The sequence below is a fragment of the Mustela nivalis genome (genome assembly GCF_964662115.1).
Source record: "Mustela nivalis genome assembly, chromosome: 3".
In the NCBI taxonomy this organism is placed as follows: domain Eukaryota; kingdom Metazoa; phylum Chordata; class Mammalia; order Carnivora; family Mustelidae; genus Mustela; species Mustela nivalis.
The window spans coordinates 93,481,416-93,501,494 of record NC_139022.1 but is presented as its reverse complement, the minus strand read 5'-3'; the positions used below and the strand labels follow the sequence as shown (position 1 = coordinate 93,501,494).

Here is a 20,079-nt window from a genome sequence, read left to right as displayed (position 1 = left end):
CTCCAAAATGTGGATCGACAACTCTTTCCATGTTGTTATAAAGACAAAGACACTGTATGTAAAATTCTGCCTGGAGTTTTCATTCACAAAACACACTCAATAAAACCAAAGCTTCATAGAAAAGTAGAAAAATGTCACCATGTTAAGTGAAACAGAGCACAGAAACAGTATTCACAACCACTGATTAAAATATGCAAGTTAAATTAAAAAAAAAAAAAGGATGAGGCTGGGATACTGGCGATTTTGAGTAATTTTCCTCCAAAATACTATTCAATATTGTCACATCTTTTAATTCTCAACTCTAAGTCCAGTCAATGCTTTTTACTGGGATCGTGAGGTCAATATAAGAGTTATTAGTCAGCCTGAATTTTTACCTTAGGAGAAGAGTTGATAGGAAAAAAAGCAATTTATTGATCACTTATTGGTCTGAGCAGCAACATTATTCAGAAGATTGAATCTGCTCGGTATTGAAACACTTATTCCCCATATTTTGGACATTGAGCACACTGTTGTTTACCAGATGTGTAGACATCTATACACAAAAAGATGAGCTCACTAGTGCACATGGTAGTTCTATTTTGAATCTATTTAAACTTCAAGTGTTTGATGAAAACACTCATACAATATTGAAGTACAGTGACAAGAACAGAAATTCTCCCTTGCCTCCTGTCCTGTCATTTTTACCCTCACAGTTAAGCAAATACTACAAAAGGCTTTGGAAGAGCTTTCAAGACTGTTTGTATGTCTACAATCCTGAGTATAACTTTTACATATTCAATAATCTGTTTCAAAATTTGCTTTATTAAAAAACCCCACTGTTACATTTTAAACAGCAGCATCTCTTTTCTCCCCAGTATACACAATGAACAATCTTAAATATAGCAAGTATATGCCAAATAATGGACACCTGATAGCAGAAAAGAACAAAATCCAGTTTTACAAGCCAAAATTCTCTTTATATTTATATTTGGAAGGTTAATCATTTTTTATTTAAACTGAATTACATAAGTCTTAATTAATGAAAAGTATCTCTGGGATAGGTTTTTGAATGATAAAATGTTATGGTAATATAGTATTATTATAATATTTAATTGCTGATTAAAATTGAATTTACAACCTGAACAATTAGAATATTTATGGAAATGTAACTCTGTCACTGCTTTCTTATATAGAGTTTAAACAGCAGTTTTGAAATAACCAGAAAGGCAAACAATGGCCCAATCGATGAGCTTGCTAATTTTATTAACTTTATGAGTATAAAAAATACATATATTAAGTTTTTTCAACTTCATTCATGCACACATATTTTTAAAGGAATGCTAAAAGATAAATACCATTAGTGTATTCTACAAAAACCTGGTGCATACTAAGGACTCAATAACTACAAGCTGAATAAACAGAAACAACCTAGTATTTATTCTTATTATATATTCTACATTTCTTTTTTTTAAGATTTTATGTATTTATTTGAAAGAGAAAGAGAGCATGAGAAGAGGGACCGTCAGAGGGAAAAGCACACTCCCCAACAACCAGGGAGCCTAATGTAGGACTCGCTCCCAGGACTCCAGGACCACGACTGGAGCTGAAGGCAGTCGCCCAACCAACTGAGCCACCCAGGTGTCTCTATATAATATTCTATATTTCTGACACCTGTAACTACAAGGAAACAAATTGACTTCAAGATTAATTTTAATTTTTCAAAATTCATAAAATTTTAACTGTCAGGCTTTTCTCCTAAGTATATGGATTAAAAGGAAAGGTAAATGCTATCATTAGGAGTTCGTATGAAATCCCTTTTAAAAATGTGACTGTCTCACAGGGATTTAATCGGGGCTGTAAACCACAAGCTGGTATGGATTGCTTTTTCTGGTACTGGATGGAGAAAAACAAAGAGGAAAAAATTAAGGAAAAATAATCTGAAACACCGGATTCTTGCAGAAGGCAGTTAACAAACTTCCAAAGGTAGCATTTGGCTTGGAGGTGTCTGAGGGGAAAGTAGTTCCCATTTTGGGGAAAGAAGGCCAATGGAACAGAAAATAGATTTAAAATAAATCTATGAATGGAATAAAATAGATTTAGAAAAGCAGAATGGAGATGATAATGGCAAAAGATGGGTCCCCAAGAACAAAGTACTCAGATATCCAGAAGAGGAAATAAAATCATCTGAAATAGGGATTGATGGCAAATCAGGAGGTCTCTCCTGTGGGAAGTCAAGTGTTAAGAGCATGAAGTCATCATGGCATCTGAAAAGGAAAGGAGGTGTAAGGTGGGGGGGTGGTGTGATTTAGAAATTACAACAGAAAAGTTGGTAAGCAGAAGACATAGTCCCACAAAGCCTTCTGGGGCCTGTATGTGCAGAGGTACCGGGAGAAAGATGCTGCTATTTTTTTTAGTTAAGTAAATATAATATATGCATTTATATACATATATATTTCCTCTCTATACCTAATCTATAATCTATGTAAATTTCACTATATATAACTATAAACAAAGATATATATATATATATATATATATATATAGTATTTGAATTGATAAAAGGGATAGTAAAATGTTAACACTATAATTATAGCACTTACAACCTGAGACCAAATGATTTAGAGGCAGCAGTGGTGTACTTAAGCAGTTATGATATCAATAAGTCAGATGTAAGATTAATAACTGGGAAGGTATCCGTAGTGTGCTGTTAAATCTAGCAATCATTCAGTATAAAGAGACATTTATTTCTTACATAAAAATCATTCTGACCCCAACACAAGGAAAAATTTTAAACTTAAATGGAACAATACACATATTCACAAGTTAATATTTTTAAAAATATTTTTTGAACCATCTCCATATTTATTCATAAAAAGTAACTTATAGAATTTAGAATAATAGAGTAGTTGTGGAAAAAAAAAATACACTGTCAACCTCAGAGGAGTAAAGAATGTCAATGTTACTAGACACCTCAAATGAACCAATCATTACCCAACGAAACTACAATTTAAAATTAAGTCTCCTGGAAGTTTAGGCAGAAAGGGGAATGGGTTAATTAAATACTATTCATTCAAGTATCAGATTAGTTTTCACATAGGTAAGACAGAAATCACAGATGAATAAAAAGCATGTATTTAATGAATTCTGATTACCCATTTATTTTGGCCAGAGATTTATATTAGCTATGGTAATTAATAAAAGGACTATTTCTCAGCATTCATTATTTGGCATAAAAAAACTGTACAAATTAATTTGCAGATGCGAACTTTTCTTTAAATAAGCTCAAGGAGGAACTTATTGCATATATTCTTTAAAATAATTTTTTTTTTACATATATTCTTTTAAGAGGAATCACAAGCATCATAAGAGAAAACCTGCATCTATAGTTTTAAAACAAAGAAATACTACTGAAGGGACAGTTCTTAATTCTAGGCCTCTATGAAACACTAGGACAATAACAGCAACTGATAATCCAACCACATAAAAGTGGGCTGACTTCCTTACAGAAATATGAATATTTGCATGTGTGTTTGACTGCTGATATAATAATACATAGTAGATTTTGCCTGCCTACTTCTATCCTATCCCTAACCACCTGTCCTCGATTATTGCTTTTATTTCCCCTATGTGAAGCATAGTTATTTCCATTTCAAAGAGCTGAGCTTATTTTTTTTATAATCAAGCACTAAGATAAACAAAGTAAGATTAACCTCTGAAAAGTATTCTGTGAATAACTAATCTAGACACAGAAGTCACTTTATTGGGAACTATCCCTTAAGGGCTATTTGTTTATGAGCATAACAAATCAAATCGGGGGAAATAGTAGATTAAAATATTAGAATAAATTTAAATTAAGATACTTTTTAAGAAATTAAACACTTGCTTTATTGCTGTTTCATAAAGTATTGAATATCAAGCAATTCATTTTTACTGTATCTTTACCTATACACTTGTTTTTAGGCTGAAATAATAATTTTTATAATCTTAAACACATATTTTTCATTAGACTGAAAACACTAAAGTTACCAAACCAACATGACCGGGGAATGTTATTAATAAAATAAAACATAGAAGATGACTGAATGATTGGCAACCTGATATACACTTAGCCACATACTTAAATTCACATTAGTCATATGATTAAAGATACATAACATTATTAATTTCTCTAACGTATCTGTCTCTGTGCTAAAATCCAAGATATCTTCTGAACACAATGATAAAGACTGCCAACTACCAGCCTGCTTGTAGCAGGCAAGAAACATGAGAAAACAAGACCAAATCAGACAGTGAAAAATGACAAGTTTTCTTCTAAACTCTCGACATATATGCAAGTTTCTTTCCTTCCTAAAAATTATCATCAAATGAATCGCTACAGTCCACATGGAGTTAAAAAAATGTGGGCACCTCTGTTTTTAGAACAGACAAAATGAACACAAAATAGACAGTGAAATTGTTCCCAATACTGTGCTTTCCTACAAAGCCTTAACATCCCACATAACTCTTGAACCTCATCAGCAATTACTAAAGACTCAAGTATTAAATCAATCTTAACAGGGAAGAAGGGGAGAAGCACGAGAGAAAAGCACATTACCAAGCTGCCTCTGTAGTCCTTAAGGAACTTGTAGACCGGGATCTTGGCTTCATAATAATGCTCATTTTGGGAAAAAAAGAAAAAGAAAAAAAAGAAAAACAAAGGAAAAAGAAAAGTGTCTTCAAGTATTTTGATTAATACATTTCAGCTGGCTTTCTACAAAGATGATTTTAAATATATTCCATTTCCAAGGGAGGCTGCTTGAAGAAATCCAAATGTTCCGGAGTCCAGTTCAGGTCCCCAATCCAGAGCATAAGGAAGCTTCTAAGACACAGGAGCTCTTTCCTCTTTCATGCTGAATTTACTCCAGTACCAGGCTGTTCAGAAGTGAACAGTTTCTTTTATGTTTTGCATTGCCAAGGGAGGAACTGAATTTTGAATCTATTCTTCATCTGGTCACAAGGAAAACCAACACAGTGAAAGAGCCACTTGATCTTGTCTTTTCTGCAAATCTCTCAAAGGTTTCCAACACTCAAAGTACTCAGGTAGAGCGAAAAGGAAAGAAAATGACTACAAGTTACTGAACACCAGGGAGCTGTCAGGGAAGTTCCATTTCAGGGCGACCACAAGAAAACACTCTTCTCTGGAGAGCCAAGAAGTCAGGGAGAGAACAGAGCCCTCCACACTTCAGCGGGGCCCTGTGCTTTACCTGCGAATGCAATTTCCACTGTGTCCCCTGCTTAGAATCTGACTCCAAGTTCTTTGTGAATGAGAACTATCATTCAATCTCGCCAGGCAGAAATTATTCCTCAAGGGCTGTGTGACGTCTGTAGGAAGGCAGTTCAAAACATCGCAGGGAAGTGAGAGAGGCAAAAAAAAAAAAAAGAAAAAAAAGGCAGCAACCAGCCCGGCAGCGTCAATTGCTGAAACTTACAAAGCAAAGGGGCAGACAGACCAGCGCCAGGGATCAGGATTGTAAACCAGCCAAGCAGACAGACCTCTCCAAACTTATAAAACTATTTCCTCCTCTGGGAAATGAGGTGTCTGTGTTATTCAGGGTAAGATTCCCTGACCACGTTTATGAGGAACACACCCCTTTGCAACTGACATGTTTCTCTCCCCTTCAACAAAAAGGTGATTTTCTCAAAGTCCCACACGGACCCTAAAATTTCTCATTAAAAGCGTAGTTAAGAGAACTTGAGGGCTTAGTAGTTGTTATTCTGAGCCTATTTAATGAAATGTCACGCTTCGAATTAGGTTGTAGATACGGAAACTGCCTCTTGGAAATTAAACAGAGTGTAGCAGGCATCGCTGCATCAGATCACGCTGGAATGTTTAAACTGAAAAATCCAATATATTACTGCTAGATAAGTGGCTACATGTACTAAGGCTGTTCCCTTGCACAATGTTTTCAAAACCTTCTTTCTTTTTTTTTTTTTTAAAGACTGTATTTATTTGACAGACAGAGATCACAAGTAGGCAGAGAGGCAAGCAGAGAGAGAGGAGGAAGCAGGCTCCCTACTGAGCAGAGAGGCCAATGCAGGACTCGATCCCAGGACCCTGAGATCATGACCTGAGCTGAAGGCAGAGGCTTAACCCACTGAGCCACCCAGGCACCCCATATACCTTATTTCTTTTTGAAAATCATATGCGAATTTTATTGATCTCTGTACACTGAAGGTTCTGCATTTAAGTCTTAACCACTCTCATTAAGAAATGAAGCTCTTACCATATCATCTTAACATCTTTTACTATTGTGAAGACCAATCCCTGCCCCACCTCCTATGACTGAAATGAAAACTATTCTATTATAGTAGACATAAACTACACTGATTTGAATTATTCCCAGGAGAAGGAACATTTGACCACCCTGGCTATTCCCCACCAAACATTAGCACAGAGGATATGTATTCTTCAGTGTGTGCCAACTTCAGTTATTTTGCATGTGAATTATTGACTGAAAATAATTTAAGGATTCTGATTCTTTAAATGACATTAGTTAGTACGTTGGTTCTCTAGTCTGACGTGAACTTGGTATTTATTTAGCATTTGCAGGCAGGATGTTGGAGTGCAACTGTGACCCACCCAAAGGATTTGGAAAATTAATGTAGTAAGGCATCCCGCCAGGGGCTCGGGCTGCTTACTGCAACAAAACCTTCAGCTCCTCCCCTGGTCACACTTCAAGGTACAGTTGTGATTTTTGTCTCCTCTCAGTGACCCTCAGGCCTCTTAAGGTAAATGCTAATAAATTACTTCCCTATGACTGCTCAGGGAGAGTCACATTCCCAGTCCTGTTTCATGCTTAGTGTATTTCTGGTACTGGAAGGCAGGGTAACAAATCACATATTTTTAGAAATTCAAAAGAAGGTGTGTGAGATTACTTATGGGGGGGGGGGTCCAGGAAGAGATTTATCTTCTATCTCCTCAGAATTTTAATGTGGGAAATAAAAAAACAGAGTACAAGTAAGCAATTACTATTATTTACATGAAACACCCTTTTCTTCTGTGTAAGGTCTATCAAATAGCCTCTGGTTGCCATTTCAGCAAAAAAATGTCAATGGTCACAGAATGTAATGTCTGAATGTTGTGTGTTAAGCTTTCCTGAAATAATCAGCCCTGTATTTTACCATCCCCTAGAAGGCTCTCTGTCCCAGTGAGATTTCTTAGCTCACTGTTATTTCCTTCAAGTCACATACACATAAGAGATTAGTGCTACCCCACGAGCTTTTCCTTACGTATTTGCTCAGTGTTCTGTATCTTTATTCTAAGTGTCTATCTCTGAAAATCCTAACCCACCTATTGGGTAGCTCCTAAACACTGTATAATAGTCCTATAATGACAAATACATCATCCTTGTGCCCAAAGAATACAAGATGAAATGGGGTATCTCACGATGTACTCAACTAACCAGAACACTCAAAGCTTCTTGGACAGGTGACAAGGTTGCTCACAGAGAAAGAAAGATGCACAGTACCATCGGGCTACTGAGACTTGAATTTTTATTTTACTTATAGTTGTAATACTTAAGGTAGTGACAGATTAAAAAACTAACAGTACTCATTCAATATTACAGTGTCTTCTCCACTCCAAGTCAGTTTTTCACATGTCCATTTCTAAAATAATGTTTAGTAATCTAACTGTTGTGTCTGTTTTCCTCTGAAATGCTTCTCAGAATGAAACAGATAGGGTGCTGCCCCCAAATTCCTGTTAGTAAACTAGTGTATATATATATATATTTTAAAAGATTTTATTTATTTGACAAATAGAGATCACAAGCAGGCAGAGAGGCAGGCAGAGAGAGAAGGAGGAAGCAGGCTCCCCGCTGAGCACAGAGCCCGATATGGGACTTGATCCAGGACCCTGAGATCATGACCTGAGCCGAAGACAGAGGCTTAACCCACTGAGCCACCCAGGCACCCCAAACACGTATATATTATACAAACTAACAAAAATGTTGGAACCTAGGATGACTGAACATTAGGAACCATATGGCTCTTGTCTAAAGAGGTTTGGAGAATATGTATTTGATCCAGAAGCTGCTATTCTTTCTAGCTTTCATGCGGTGTATTCAATTATATAATGTTATTTAGATTTCTATTTGACTATTGTCACCACAACATTTCAATGGACCTCAGATGTACAAGTTCCTTTGAGTCATCTATCTGTATTTCTGTTGAATTAAACCACTGTGTAATATGATGTTTTCTGAGCTTCAGTCATTTGTACATGATTTTCAAAAGTTTTATCATACTGGCACACAATCTATACCATTACTTACTTGATATTTTTCTTCACTGATGCAATTTTTAACTCAAGTAATTTAGATTTAAAAGATAACCTTATACTTATTTGGTAAATGTGTTTGACATGTTGGTTATTCCCGCCCCCCCCCATGCAAGTACTAATTAAAAAAAAAAAAAAGTGAGAGAGAGAGTCCAAATACCACCTAAAATCTCTCCCATACCACTAATAATGTCCATAATGCAATATGGGTAACACTCATGTGGAAAACACCAATTGCATATAAGTAAATTAGATGCACCTTAAAATATGATTTCCCTTTCTCTTATCATTTAATGGTGAGCATGGGACATGGGACTAACAATATTTACCAAGCGCTAAGAATTAAATATGAAGCTTTAACTGGAACCAATTAAATGAGGTGTTAAGGAATGATTTTACCATGCAATGCACTTCTCTCAGATTTTATTAATTTGAAATACTCGGCCCATTTGAAATCTTCTCTAAGTCAACTCTTATTTTCAGATTATAATCAGATACTCTACACTTTCTAATCTGTCATGGGCAAATCTTGGAGAATCACATTATGAACGAACGGAACATTCAAGCCTGTCAAATGCACTTAAATTCAGCATGGCAGATTATGTCAAATAACATTTTGGGAAAAGTAACCACAGAGCTGCAGTTTTTAAAGTTTCCTGGTATTCTACACTGAATCTTAACATTCCTAAGAACAAATCACTTTGAAGTCTTGTATCATTTCCTCATAATTGGGAAATAATGTGGTATTTTTCTTATCTGGAGGGGAATTTCAGGCAGATTCAAGCAGTTTCTCATCTTATTACATTCACTAAGTAAACAGTTGGATTCAAGGACCTTCCTATATGTGTGAACCTCCTTGGAGTTAAATTCCCTCATTCCTGAGGAAAAGCCCAGGGTATTGTATTTTGAAGCTTCTGACCTTTGGATTTTCTACATCTTTTGTAAAACATTAGGTTAGAATCATAAACATCATGATTTTTATGTCCCACACATATTAATTTTGCTTTTGTTGTCATATCCAAAAAAATCATCGCCAAGACCATCATTAAGGAGTTTCCCCCCTGTTTTTTTTTTTTCTAGGAACTTCTTTCTTACAGTTTCAAGCCCCATATTTAAGTCTTTAATTCATTTAGGGTTAAATTTTGTGAGTGATGTAAGATGAGGATCCACTTTCATTCTTTTTCATGTGGATATGCAGTTTTCCCAACACCATTTATTGACAAGACCATCATTGCCCCATTGTATGTTCTTGGCTCCTTTGTTGGAAATTAACTGACCCATAGATGCACAGCTTTACTTCTAGACTTCTTATTCTGTTGCATTGATCTATAAATCTTTTTTTATGTTAGTAGCATACTGTTTGGGTGTCTAGAGCTTTGTAATATGGTTTGAAATCAAAAGTATGATGCCTCCAGCTTTATCCTTTCTCAAGATTGCTTTGGCTGTTTATGGTCTTTCATGGTCGTATGAATTTTAAGGTTTTTTTTTTCTATTTTTGTGAAAAATGCTGTTGGGATTTTGATAGGAATTGCAATGAATCTTTACATCAAACTAAAAAGTTTCTTCACAAAGGAAGCCATCAAAATTATTTTTGGTTTTGTACCCAATTCTCACATGTATGTGTGTCTGCAGGGGAAGTAGACTTCCCCCTACCAACAAGCAATTCTTTTGACACCAGTAGACTGTCTCAGAATTCAAATCAATTCTGACCACTATCGACTCAAGGCATCAGATTCCAGAGGTTAAGGGCACTGTCCCATAAGAATGCATTACCTCCGGGCACCTGGGTGGCTTAGTTCTTAAGCATCTGTTCAGGTCATGATCCCAGGGTCCTGGGATAGAGCCCTCATCGGGCTCCCTGCTCTGCAGGAAGTCTGCTTCTCCTCTTTCCACTCCCCCTGCTTGTGCTCCCTCTCTTGCTTTCTCTCTGTCAAATAAATAAATTTAAAAATCTTAAAAAAAGAAAAATGCACTCTCTCCCCTTCAGATGCTAGTCACAAGCCTGAGTTGTTAATGTGTTTTTCTGAACAACCAGCTATAGATTGGCAGTTCCCACAACCCTCTCCTCAGAATCAGCTGTTACCTGAAGCAGCTATAAATCAGAAATTACCCCCTTTGGTACCCTCCTTGTGTTCAATTAATTTGCTATTTGCTAGAATGTCTCCCAGAACTTATGAAACTTATTTATTGACTAACTTTTCAATTCATTATAAAAGCATAATTCAGGAACAGCCAATCAGTTGGAAGAGGTACACAGGGCAAAGTGTGGGAAAAGGAGCAGAGCTTTCTGGTTCTTTTCCCTTTAGCCACTCTGCCCCTTCTCCACATGTTCACCAACTTAGAAGCTTTCTGAACCCAATCCTTTTGGGTTTTTATGGAGTGGTCACAAATCACTGACCACTGATTCAACCTTCAGCTTCTCTTCTAGGTGGGATTGAAAGTTCTAACCCTTTTATCCAGGTTGGTTCCCCTGGCAACCAGTCCCCATCCATGGGTTACCTAGTGCTTTCCCAAAGTCACTGTATTAGCATAACATAGGATACTTTCATCGTTATTATCACAGGGAATTCAAGGACTCCAGGAGCTGAGAACCAGGAAAGAGTGGATTAAGACTAAGTATATATGAAAAATACATTTTGTTCATTTGAATAACTAAATATATATTTCTCATAAATCACAATATCACAAATATCAAAGGGCAACCTATGGAATAGGAAAAGACATTTTTTTGCAAACCACATATCTGTGAAAGGGTAAATATCCAAAGTGTACATGGAATCCAGACAACTTAATAGCAAAAAAAAAACACCAAAAAACAAAAAACAAATAATAGTTCCATCCATGTTGTCACAAATGGCAAGATTTCATTTCTTTTGATGGCTGCATAGTATTCCATTGTGTATATATACCACATCTTCTTGATCCATTCATCTGTTGATGGACATCTAGGTTCTTTCCATAGTTTGGCTATTGTGGACATTGCTGCTATAAACATTCGGGTGCACGTGCCCCTTGCGTATCATGCTTAGTGAAATAAGTCAAGCAGAGAAAGACAACTAACATATGATCTCCCTGATATGAGGAAGTGGTGAAGCAACGTGGGGGCTTAAGTGGGTAGAAGAAGAATCAATGAAACAAGATGGAATTGGGAGGGAGACAAACCATAAGTAACTCTTAATCTCATAAAACAAACTGAGGGTTGCTGGGGGGAGGGGTGTTGGGAGAAGGGGGTGGGATTATGGACACTGGGGAGGGTATGTGCTTTGGTGAGTGCTGTGAAGTGTGTAAACCTGGTGATTCACAGACCTGTACCCCTGGGGATAAAAATATATGTTTATAAAAAATTAAAAATTAAAAAAAAATTTATTTACTTGACAGAGAAATACAGTAAAAGAAAAAATAATAATAATAATACAATTAAAACATAGGCAAAGACCTGGGTATACATTTTTCCAAGATGTACAAATGGCAGATAGGTATATGAAAAGGTATTCAACATCATTAATCATAGTAATGAAAATCAAAACCACAATAAGATACCAGCTCACATATATTAGTACATCTTTTCTTGAAAAGACTAGAGACTAGTGCTTGCTAGGGTGTGGAGAAAAGGGAGCCCTTGTACACTGGTGGAGTGAATGTAAATTGGTGCAACCACATGGAAAACAGTATGGAAGTTCCTCAAAAAATTAAAAATAGAGCTAACATATGATCCCACTACTGATTCAACATCCAAAAATAAATAAATAAACAAATAAATAAATAAAATCAGTATCTCAAAGAGATATCTGCACTTCCATGTTCACTGTAGCAATATTCACAATACCCAAGATATGAAAACAACCCTGGTGTTAGTGGATGGATGAGTGGATAAAGACAATGTATTATATTTATATATGTATCATATATAAAAATATATATAATACTATTCCATTACATATATATATGTATATACATTTATATCTATATATGTATGGGTATGTGGGTTTATATGTAATGGAATATTACTTGGCCATGAGAAAGAAGGAAATCATGTCATTTGTGACAACATATATATATATATATAATATTAAAAAAAAAAGGAAAAGTCAAAAACTGTTAGAAATGAAAAGTTGAATAGTGATATCAGGAACTGGGGGTGTGTGGGAAATGGGGGAGGGGGATGCTGGTCAAAGCATACAAGACTTCAGTGTTCTACACATCTAATGTACAATATAGTGACTATAGTTAATACTGTACTAGATATTTGCAGTTTGCTAAGACAGTAGATCTTGGGCATTTAATTTTTTATTTTTTAAAAAAGATTTTATTTATTTATTTGATAGAGAGAGAGAGAGGTCACAAGTAGGCATAGAGGCAGACAGAGAGAGAGAGGGGGAAGCAGGCTCCCTGCTGAGCAGAGACCCCCCCCCACCATGCAGGGCTGGATCCCAGGACCATGAGATCATGACTTGAGCAGAAGATAGAGGCTTAGCCCATTGAGCCACCAGGGGCCCCAATCTTAGGCATTTTAAGCCCCTTCCCCCCAAAATGGTTAGCTATGTGAGGTGACAGGTATATTAAATATCCTGATTATGATAATCACTTCATAACATATTTGTATATCAAAAATCATTGCATTGTACACTTCAAATTAAATATATGTAATTTCATTCATCACTTATACTTCACTACAGCTGGGGTAAAAAGGAGAAAGACTGACATTTTACTTGATATAATATCAAGAAATTAAACTCTTAACAGAATAAAGTAAAAAGTACACAGTACAAAACAGTGACATACAAAAAATGCATATAAGAGAGAGAATCTTCATAGCCAAAGCTGGTTCCTTATAAAAAATAACAAACTGACACACACCTAGCAATTCTGATCAATAACTAAATTGAGAAAACGCAAATTAACAGTATCAATTCCTACAGACATAAAAAATAATGAAAATAGATTATGAACAAGATTATCCTGATGAATTTGGAAATTTAAACAACATGGGCAAATCCCTTAAAGGTTGAAAAAATAAAACAGGTGAACATAGGGGAAGGGAAGGAAAAATAAAATAAGATAAAAATAGGGAGACAAACTCTAAGAAGCACTGAACTCTAGGGAACAAACTGAGGGTTGCTGTGGGGAGGTGGGTTGGGGGAAGGGATAGGTGGGTGAGGGGCATTAAGGAGGGCACGTGATGTAATGAGTACTGGGTGCTGTATGCAGCTGATGAATCACTAAACTCTACTCCTGAAACTAGTAATACAGTATAGGTTAACTAAATTGAATTTAAATAAAGAATTAAAAAAAAAAGACATAGGAAAACTAAATCATTCTGCACTGATTAGATATTAAATCTGTATTTAAAAATTAATTTAAAACAATAAAGCTTTCCTCCTGTGGTAAGGGAAACAAAATAAATTTAAGAAAAGAACAGTGAAGCTTTAAATAATAATAATCACTGTTATTTATTAATCACCTGCTAAATATATGAGGTATACTTTATTACTTATTTATAACAACAACTCTATAAGTTAGGTGTTATAAAACTAATTTTATGAATAAATAAAACCAGTGATTTGTTCACAGTCCCATCACTGGAGGCAGAAAAAGTATTTGTATCCAGATGTATCTGGGGTGTTGAGGGGGAGGGTGGTGGCTGTGTGGGGGTGGGTGTGGGCCCGTGAATGATGGGAGGAAGAAGGTAGGAGATTAAAAATAGCTACTCTGTTGTTTGATACTATTAATAAACTACTATCCCCTTCCAGCTAGACAGTGGCAATGAGTAAAGATCCATTAAAAATAGTGTGTATGTTACAGATGTAACAATAGACATATTTAATAGCCAGTAAATTTTAGAGTTTTAAAAATACCCAGGATTAAATAATCTAGCTCACAGTCCTTGTTTCTAATTTTTAGGTTCATAAAGACTATGATGAAGGTATATAGAACATTCTGTCAATTCTGTTAGCCATAAAATGTGATAAGATCTTTAGCCATACCCATTACATGGGTAGTGGTGTTCTGCTGTTACCTACACAACAGTTGGCATTTTGATGCCTCATTAGGTAATACTGACTAACAAATGATCGCTTTAAAAGGTAACAATATGTGGGAACTCTGATAATGTATGGATTTAAACCTTTGTCAACAAATTACATTTTCTACTAAAAGGGCAGAAAACCACCTTTTTAAAAAAAATCCAGGATTAATTTAATTTTAAAAACAAATACAAGCAATCAACTCACTCTTCTCAACTCAACTGGACAGTCTACCTGTGGTATGACTGTCACGTAAAAACATACATCTTTACAAATTGGTGGTCCCAATTTTTTTTTAAACAATTTCACAGAAAGGAAAGAAATATGAAAACAGCTCAAGAAATACACTAACAAGCAAAAATATATGGGGAAAGAGGAACACATAGTTTTGACTTAACTGAAGAAACAGAGGAGACTGGTTTACATAGGAAAATGTGCATACTGGAAAGTCAGGTGTGAAAATGTTAGAATAGGAATTTATATGACTTGAATCTCCCCCAGTTTCCTGAATAAAAATAGCATCTTTTTTTATTTATACTTCATGACTCAGACACCTACCTCACCTGTCTCTACTCCATCACTTTAGCCTTTACTTAAAGGAGTCTGGGGGTGCCAGGGTGGCTCAGTGGGTTAAGCCTCTGCCTTCAGCTCAGGTCATGATCCCAGGGTCCTGGGATCGAGTCCCTGCATCGGGCTCTCTGCTCCGCAGGGAGCCTGCCTCCACCTCTCTCTCTGCCTGCCTCTCTGCCTACTTGTGATCTCTGTCTGTCAAATAAATAAATAAAATCTTAAAAAAAAAAAAAGGAGTCTGAAAAACTTGGGGATATAGCTGAAGAAGAAAAATAACCACACACAATATATTCCCCTTTCTGTGGCTACTTTAGACCTTTGTTTCTAGAAAATTCCTGAAGAAAATGTAAATACAAGTCTGTGCTTTTACTGAATCAAGTCCCCCAGTTAATATTCAGAAAACTCCCTCTGTTTGGGCTAGTAAGATTGTTGACGGTACCTAGCATAAAGGGATAGCCAAACAAGGTCTGTGTCTCAAAACCAGTGTTAAATCAATCTCAGGGTTGAGAGGGTAAAAAAGGGGAGTCTAAAATCACAAGAAGTGCAGACATATCTAGGATGCTTGTCCTTCTGGATCCATGCTTACCTCAGGATCTTCATCATTATAATTGTTCTCTGTCATTTGCGACATTTGCATGATACTGTCCTCTGATACAGAACAAATCACCCAAGGTTCATTGGGATTCCAGGAGAAATCAGTTAACTCAGCAGTGTGACCACCATGAATAAACAACAATTCTGGTGACCCATCTTCTGCATCTTCGGGGTATGTTCCTCTCCAATTTTACTTAAAACCTAAACATTCAGTCTGCAATCAGTACCACTGGAAGCCAAAATGGTCTCACTATGAGACGACAACTGAACCTGGAATATTTCATCCTTAAGTGATTCAAAGGAATGCAACCTAAGTTTCAAATTTCTCAGATATTGCAAGGCAACAGTCTTGTTGGCTGATCCTGTGGCCAGAATGAACTCACTATAAGGATTGAAAGATAGGCAGTTCACTGCAGCAGTGTGAGTGTCAACTGAGTGGCTTGGTTTGGAAGTATTATTTGAACAAGTATCCCAGATCATCATAAGTTTCTGATCATCACAACTGACCCAAACAGAGACTCGTGCAGCATATGCCAGAAAGCATCTTCTAATAATGCTGTATGCCCTATAAAGATGGTTTTCACGTCCACAACTTTTCCTTCCTTTGGAACAGCACTGATGTCCCAGAGGCAGATGGTGTGGTTGTCTGAAGCACTAAATAAGTGCCCACTGAGATTTGGGTTCCAAGAAAGTCCATAGCCTTCCTTCTGATGTCCATGGAGATGCAAGTCTGGGTTGCACTCTCCAGAAGGGTCTGGTTTGGAAGGACGTTTTGTATAGTCAAAAACAAGGACATCACTGGATGATGTTTTTGTTGCAATGATGCAAGTCTTCTGGGGCATATAACGAGCCTGGTTTATATCTCCTTCATGGTTGATCTTGGTTTCTATTTCAATTTTTCCACTAACTGAGCCAAAACCTCCAAATTCTCCTTTTTCACTGTCATAGTGTGAAACATCAAACAGCATCATCATTAAGGAGTGCACACTGGCTATTACAGGATGGTTTTGTTCATCCGATGTGTGTGTTCCCAGGACAAGTCGATGAATGCTGAAGTCTTTCCCTTCTGGTCTGTGTACACATGGAATCCACTAAGCAGTTAGGCTAGGCCACTCCAGAGCAAGGGTCATCACCAAATCATAAAGAAACGGAGTGTTCTTTTTCCATATTCTGTACAATTCGTTGATCACATGTTCTTCTACTGCATCATCAAAGGCTGCTTCCTTGTCGGCCATGGCGGGCAGGCAAGTCGGATGGATCCCAGGGTCAAGCATTGCGGGAGGGGCCAGAAAACCCCTTTTTAAAACTGAATCCAACTTTTCTCCATGGGATCAGTAATGTAGAAACAAAATGTATTTTGTAATTGACTTTTGGAACTTAGTATTAATTCAAAATATTGGATGAAGAAACCACTGCAGGGATCAAATAAATGATGTAACCCAAAATTTCATAAGTGATGTAGTATTCCCTTTGTATTCTATCTCTTCTGTTCCTCCCCTGTTTCTCTTCAGGTTCTTTTTTTCTTTTTTTAAAGATTTTATTTATTTATTTGACAGACAGCGATCACAAGCAGGCAGAGAGAGGAAGAGAAGCAGGCTCCCTGCCAAGCAGAGAGCCTGATGCAGGGCTCGATCTCAGGACCCTAAGATCATGACCTGAGCCGAAGGCAGAGGCTTTAACCCACTGAGCCACCCAGGCACCCCTCTTCAGGTTCTTTTTGATTCTCAAATGCATCTGTGCAAATTTAACCTCACTTTTAACTAAATATTTGAATGTTATTCAAGAAATGCAAATAGTGATAAGAGCAGGAGCCTCAAACTCCTGCATTGATCCCTGACCCAGTTCATAAATGGAGGTGGGCCTTAGAAAGGTGATGGGAAGCTCTGGGTGCATAGATGGGGCTTGTGCCCTGGGAGCAAGCATTCTACCTGGGCACCCCAGATATCACTGGAAGATTCCTTCCTCTGGGGTAGCTTGTTTTTTTTAAAGATGGATACAGATCTGCCTGTTCACATTTTGGTGTGGGCAGAGAAGGGAACTAAGAGCTTGCTAATCAGTTTGCAGATGTTCATTTAATCCTTCTGTTTGCATAGTCATCCCTCTTTCTACCCTCTGCCAATTATTCCAGATGATCTGTCTTTTTTTAGGAGAGATGTGAGGTATAGTGACTATACTGAGAAAGAGTGAGGGCTAGCAGATAAGTATATGTTATACATACTTCTATATATTCCCTATTTTCAGAGCTTGCTCATCTCCCAAAGTACTTCCTGGGGTCCTAGGGGCAGCTCAGCTTACTTGTCTTCAGTATTTTACCCTTATTTGGTTAACTCATTGGCTACTTCTCCATCCACTTCTATCTTTATTCATCATGGCTTGAAGTTACACATAGCTCCTAGTTTCCGCAAATACAGGCTCTACTTTCTTGTTTCTTGTACTAATTACTGATTTGGGTGATGTTTTTAGCAAAAAATGGGGAAAAGCAGGGAAGTCTTTTATCCACCATTTACAAGTTAAAAATCTATGTTTTACTTTAAAATAAAGGAATTGGCTATGTCCATCAAAGCCCAAGTATTAAAAATTCTTTTTATCAAATGACTAAATATATTTTGGTTCTCTATAAGTCATGGGTCAAGATTATTTTTTGTTGTAGTAAAATATATGTAACATAAAATTTAATGTTTTAATCCTTTTTAGGTTCGGTTCAATGGCATTAAATACATTCACATTTGTTGTGTAACCATAACCACCATCCATCTCCAGAATTTTCTCATTTTACCAAACTGAAACTCTGTACCCATTAAACAGTGAACTCTCTATTCCCCACTCGCCCCAGCATCTGACAGCCACTATTCTACTTTCTGTTTCTTTAAATTTGATCACTCTAGATACCTCACATAAGAGGAATCAGGAAGATTAAATTTTAATGGTAGATTTAAAATCTGATAGCAAGTCTTATTCTAGATGTCTCATTCTTAAAGAGAAAAAGCATTAGAAAAAAAGTTTAAGACAACAATTCTCACTTCAAGAAATCAATGTACTTGATAATTCAGCACTGATTCTTTATAAAGTATTGCTTGCTATTACATAGTCACAAAACTGAGAACAAAAATATCGGCCTTGACCAACATCTGGTGTGTTTCCTTTTAAATCATCCCTTTATCTGTTATTTTGTTTCAATATATACAAACGTTATCAGTGCATAGCCAGACTAGCCATGTCAGAACTCTAGTTCTGAGGGGCTCCTAGGTGGCTCAGTTAGTTAACAGATTGCCTTCAGCTTGGGTCATGATCCCAAGGATCCTGGGATTGAGTCCCAAGCTGCTTCTCCTTTTGCTCCTCCTGTGGTTGTGCTCTCTGTCTTTAGCAAATGAATAAACTTAAAAAAATATTTAAAAAAGCAAAAACTTTAGTTCTGATTTCAAATTTATAATAACCCCAATGTTAAATCAAGTGGTTCCTAACTATACCTAACCCAAGAGATAAAGTAATATTCTAAAATTAAATTATATTTATAAATACCATTTTTAGATTTTTTGAAAGAGACAGGATAACTGGAAAAATCACACTGCCACATTAGCATTTTGTAATATTGTGAAGCAAATGGAGGTGTTCATTAAAGTAGGATTTGGAAAATAGTCTGCCAGAAATGTGTGCACACAGAATGTGCTCTAATGATAATTTAACGCCTGATGCAAGACAATGCAGAAACTGATTTATTAGAAAGCAAACTTTCATTGGGCCCATTTAATTTACATTTATGTGATAACATTTTCTCCTGCCTATGTTTAAAGTAATGGTAAAATAGTCTAGGCAATACAAGCAATTTCTCCTTGACCACATGACAAATAAGTTCTGTTTAATATAAAAGATCTGCTATTTAATGTATATTAATTATGGAGAGCATACAGGATCAGGTAGAAAAGTGGCCTTTGGTGTCAGGCTGCCTGCATGCAAACCCAAGTTCCACTAATGACCAGTTTTTTGGCCTTGAACAAGTTCCTTAGCCTATCCAAGCCCTAGTTTTTCCTCCACTATAAAACAGATAAAATAGGACTTTGTGAGGATTAAATGAGACACTGAAAACCTTGGCAGAGTGTTTGGCATATATTAAGGGCTCAATAAATAATACGTATTATTAAAGATAAATTTTAAAAGAAAGTTCACTTTTAAAGAAAGTGAGTATGGAGAAAAGCAGTTTTAAAACTGAGAAGTATGTGATACAACAATACTTTGAATCAAAAAAATTATTTTGTGTTTTCATGTTAGTTTTGCCCCCAACCCACTGACTTCATTTACACAATGGATTGTAAATAGTTCCCCGCTCCCCACTCAGACTTTGAAGATTTAGTGTCTGCGTTGTCTCTGGGTTATTTTTCAGACACAAGCCTTCAAATGTTAAACTCCCTGCTTAAAAACCTTCAGGAGATTCCCATTCCCTATAGAATCCAGGGCCACTATCTCTTTGCGTTAAATGAAAACTTCTACCATTTGGATGCAATTTATCATTCAGTCTGGCCCTTAATAACTAATTTTTCATAAACTAGTATGGCAGCCATGTAACAGTGCAAGTCTTGCGCCAAATCTGCCTGCGCTATT

At 36.4% G+C, this 20,079-nt stretch overlaps 1 protein-coding gene and 1 pseudogene across 22 annotated transcripts in view; both read right to left on the bottom strand.

Moving 5' to 3' along the window:
- PDE4D (phosphodiesterase 4D) overlaps positions 1–20,079 on the bottom strand; it is a 1,511,392-nt gene that overhangs the window by 278,724 nt on the left and 1,212,589 nt on the right. Inside the window, exon 1 of one of the 21 annotated variants that reach the window (XM_082725928.1) lies at positions 4,574–5,403. The exons of the other annotated variants lie outside the window; for them this stretch is intronic. Within the exon in view, the coding sequence (XP_082582054.1) occupies positions 4,574–4,638 (65 nt within the window). The 5' untranslated portion in view covers positions 4,639–5,403. Of the gene's footprint in view, positions 1–4,573; positions 5,404–20,079 lie in introns of those variants that run through there. 21 annotated transcript variants of the gene reach the window in all.
- On the bottom strand, positions 15,163–17,431 carry LOC309862254 (histone-binding protein RBBP4 pseudogene; annotated as a pseudogene). Its single transcript has one exon. The product of its transcript is annotated as a histone-binding protein RBBP4 pseudogene (transcript).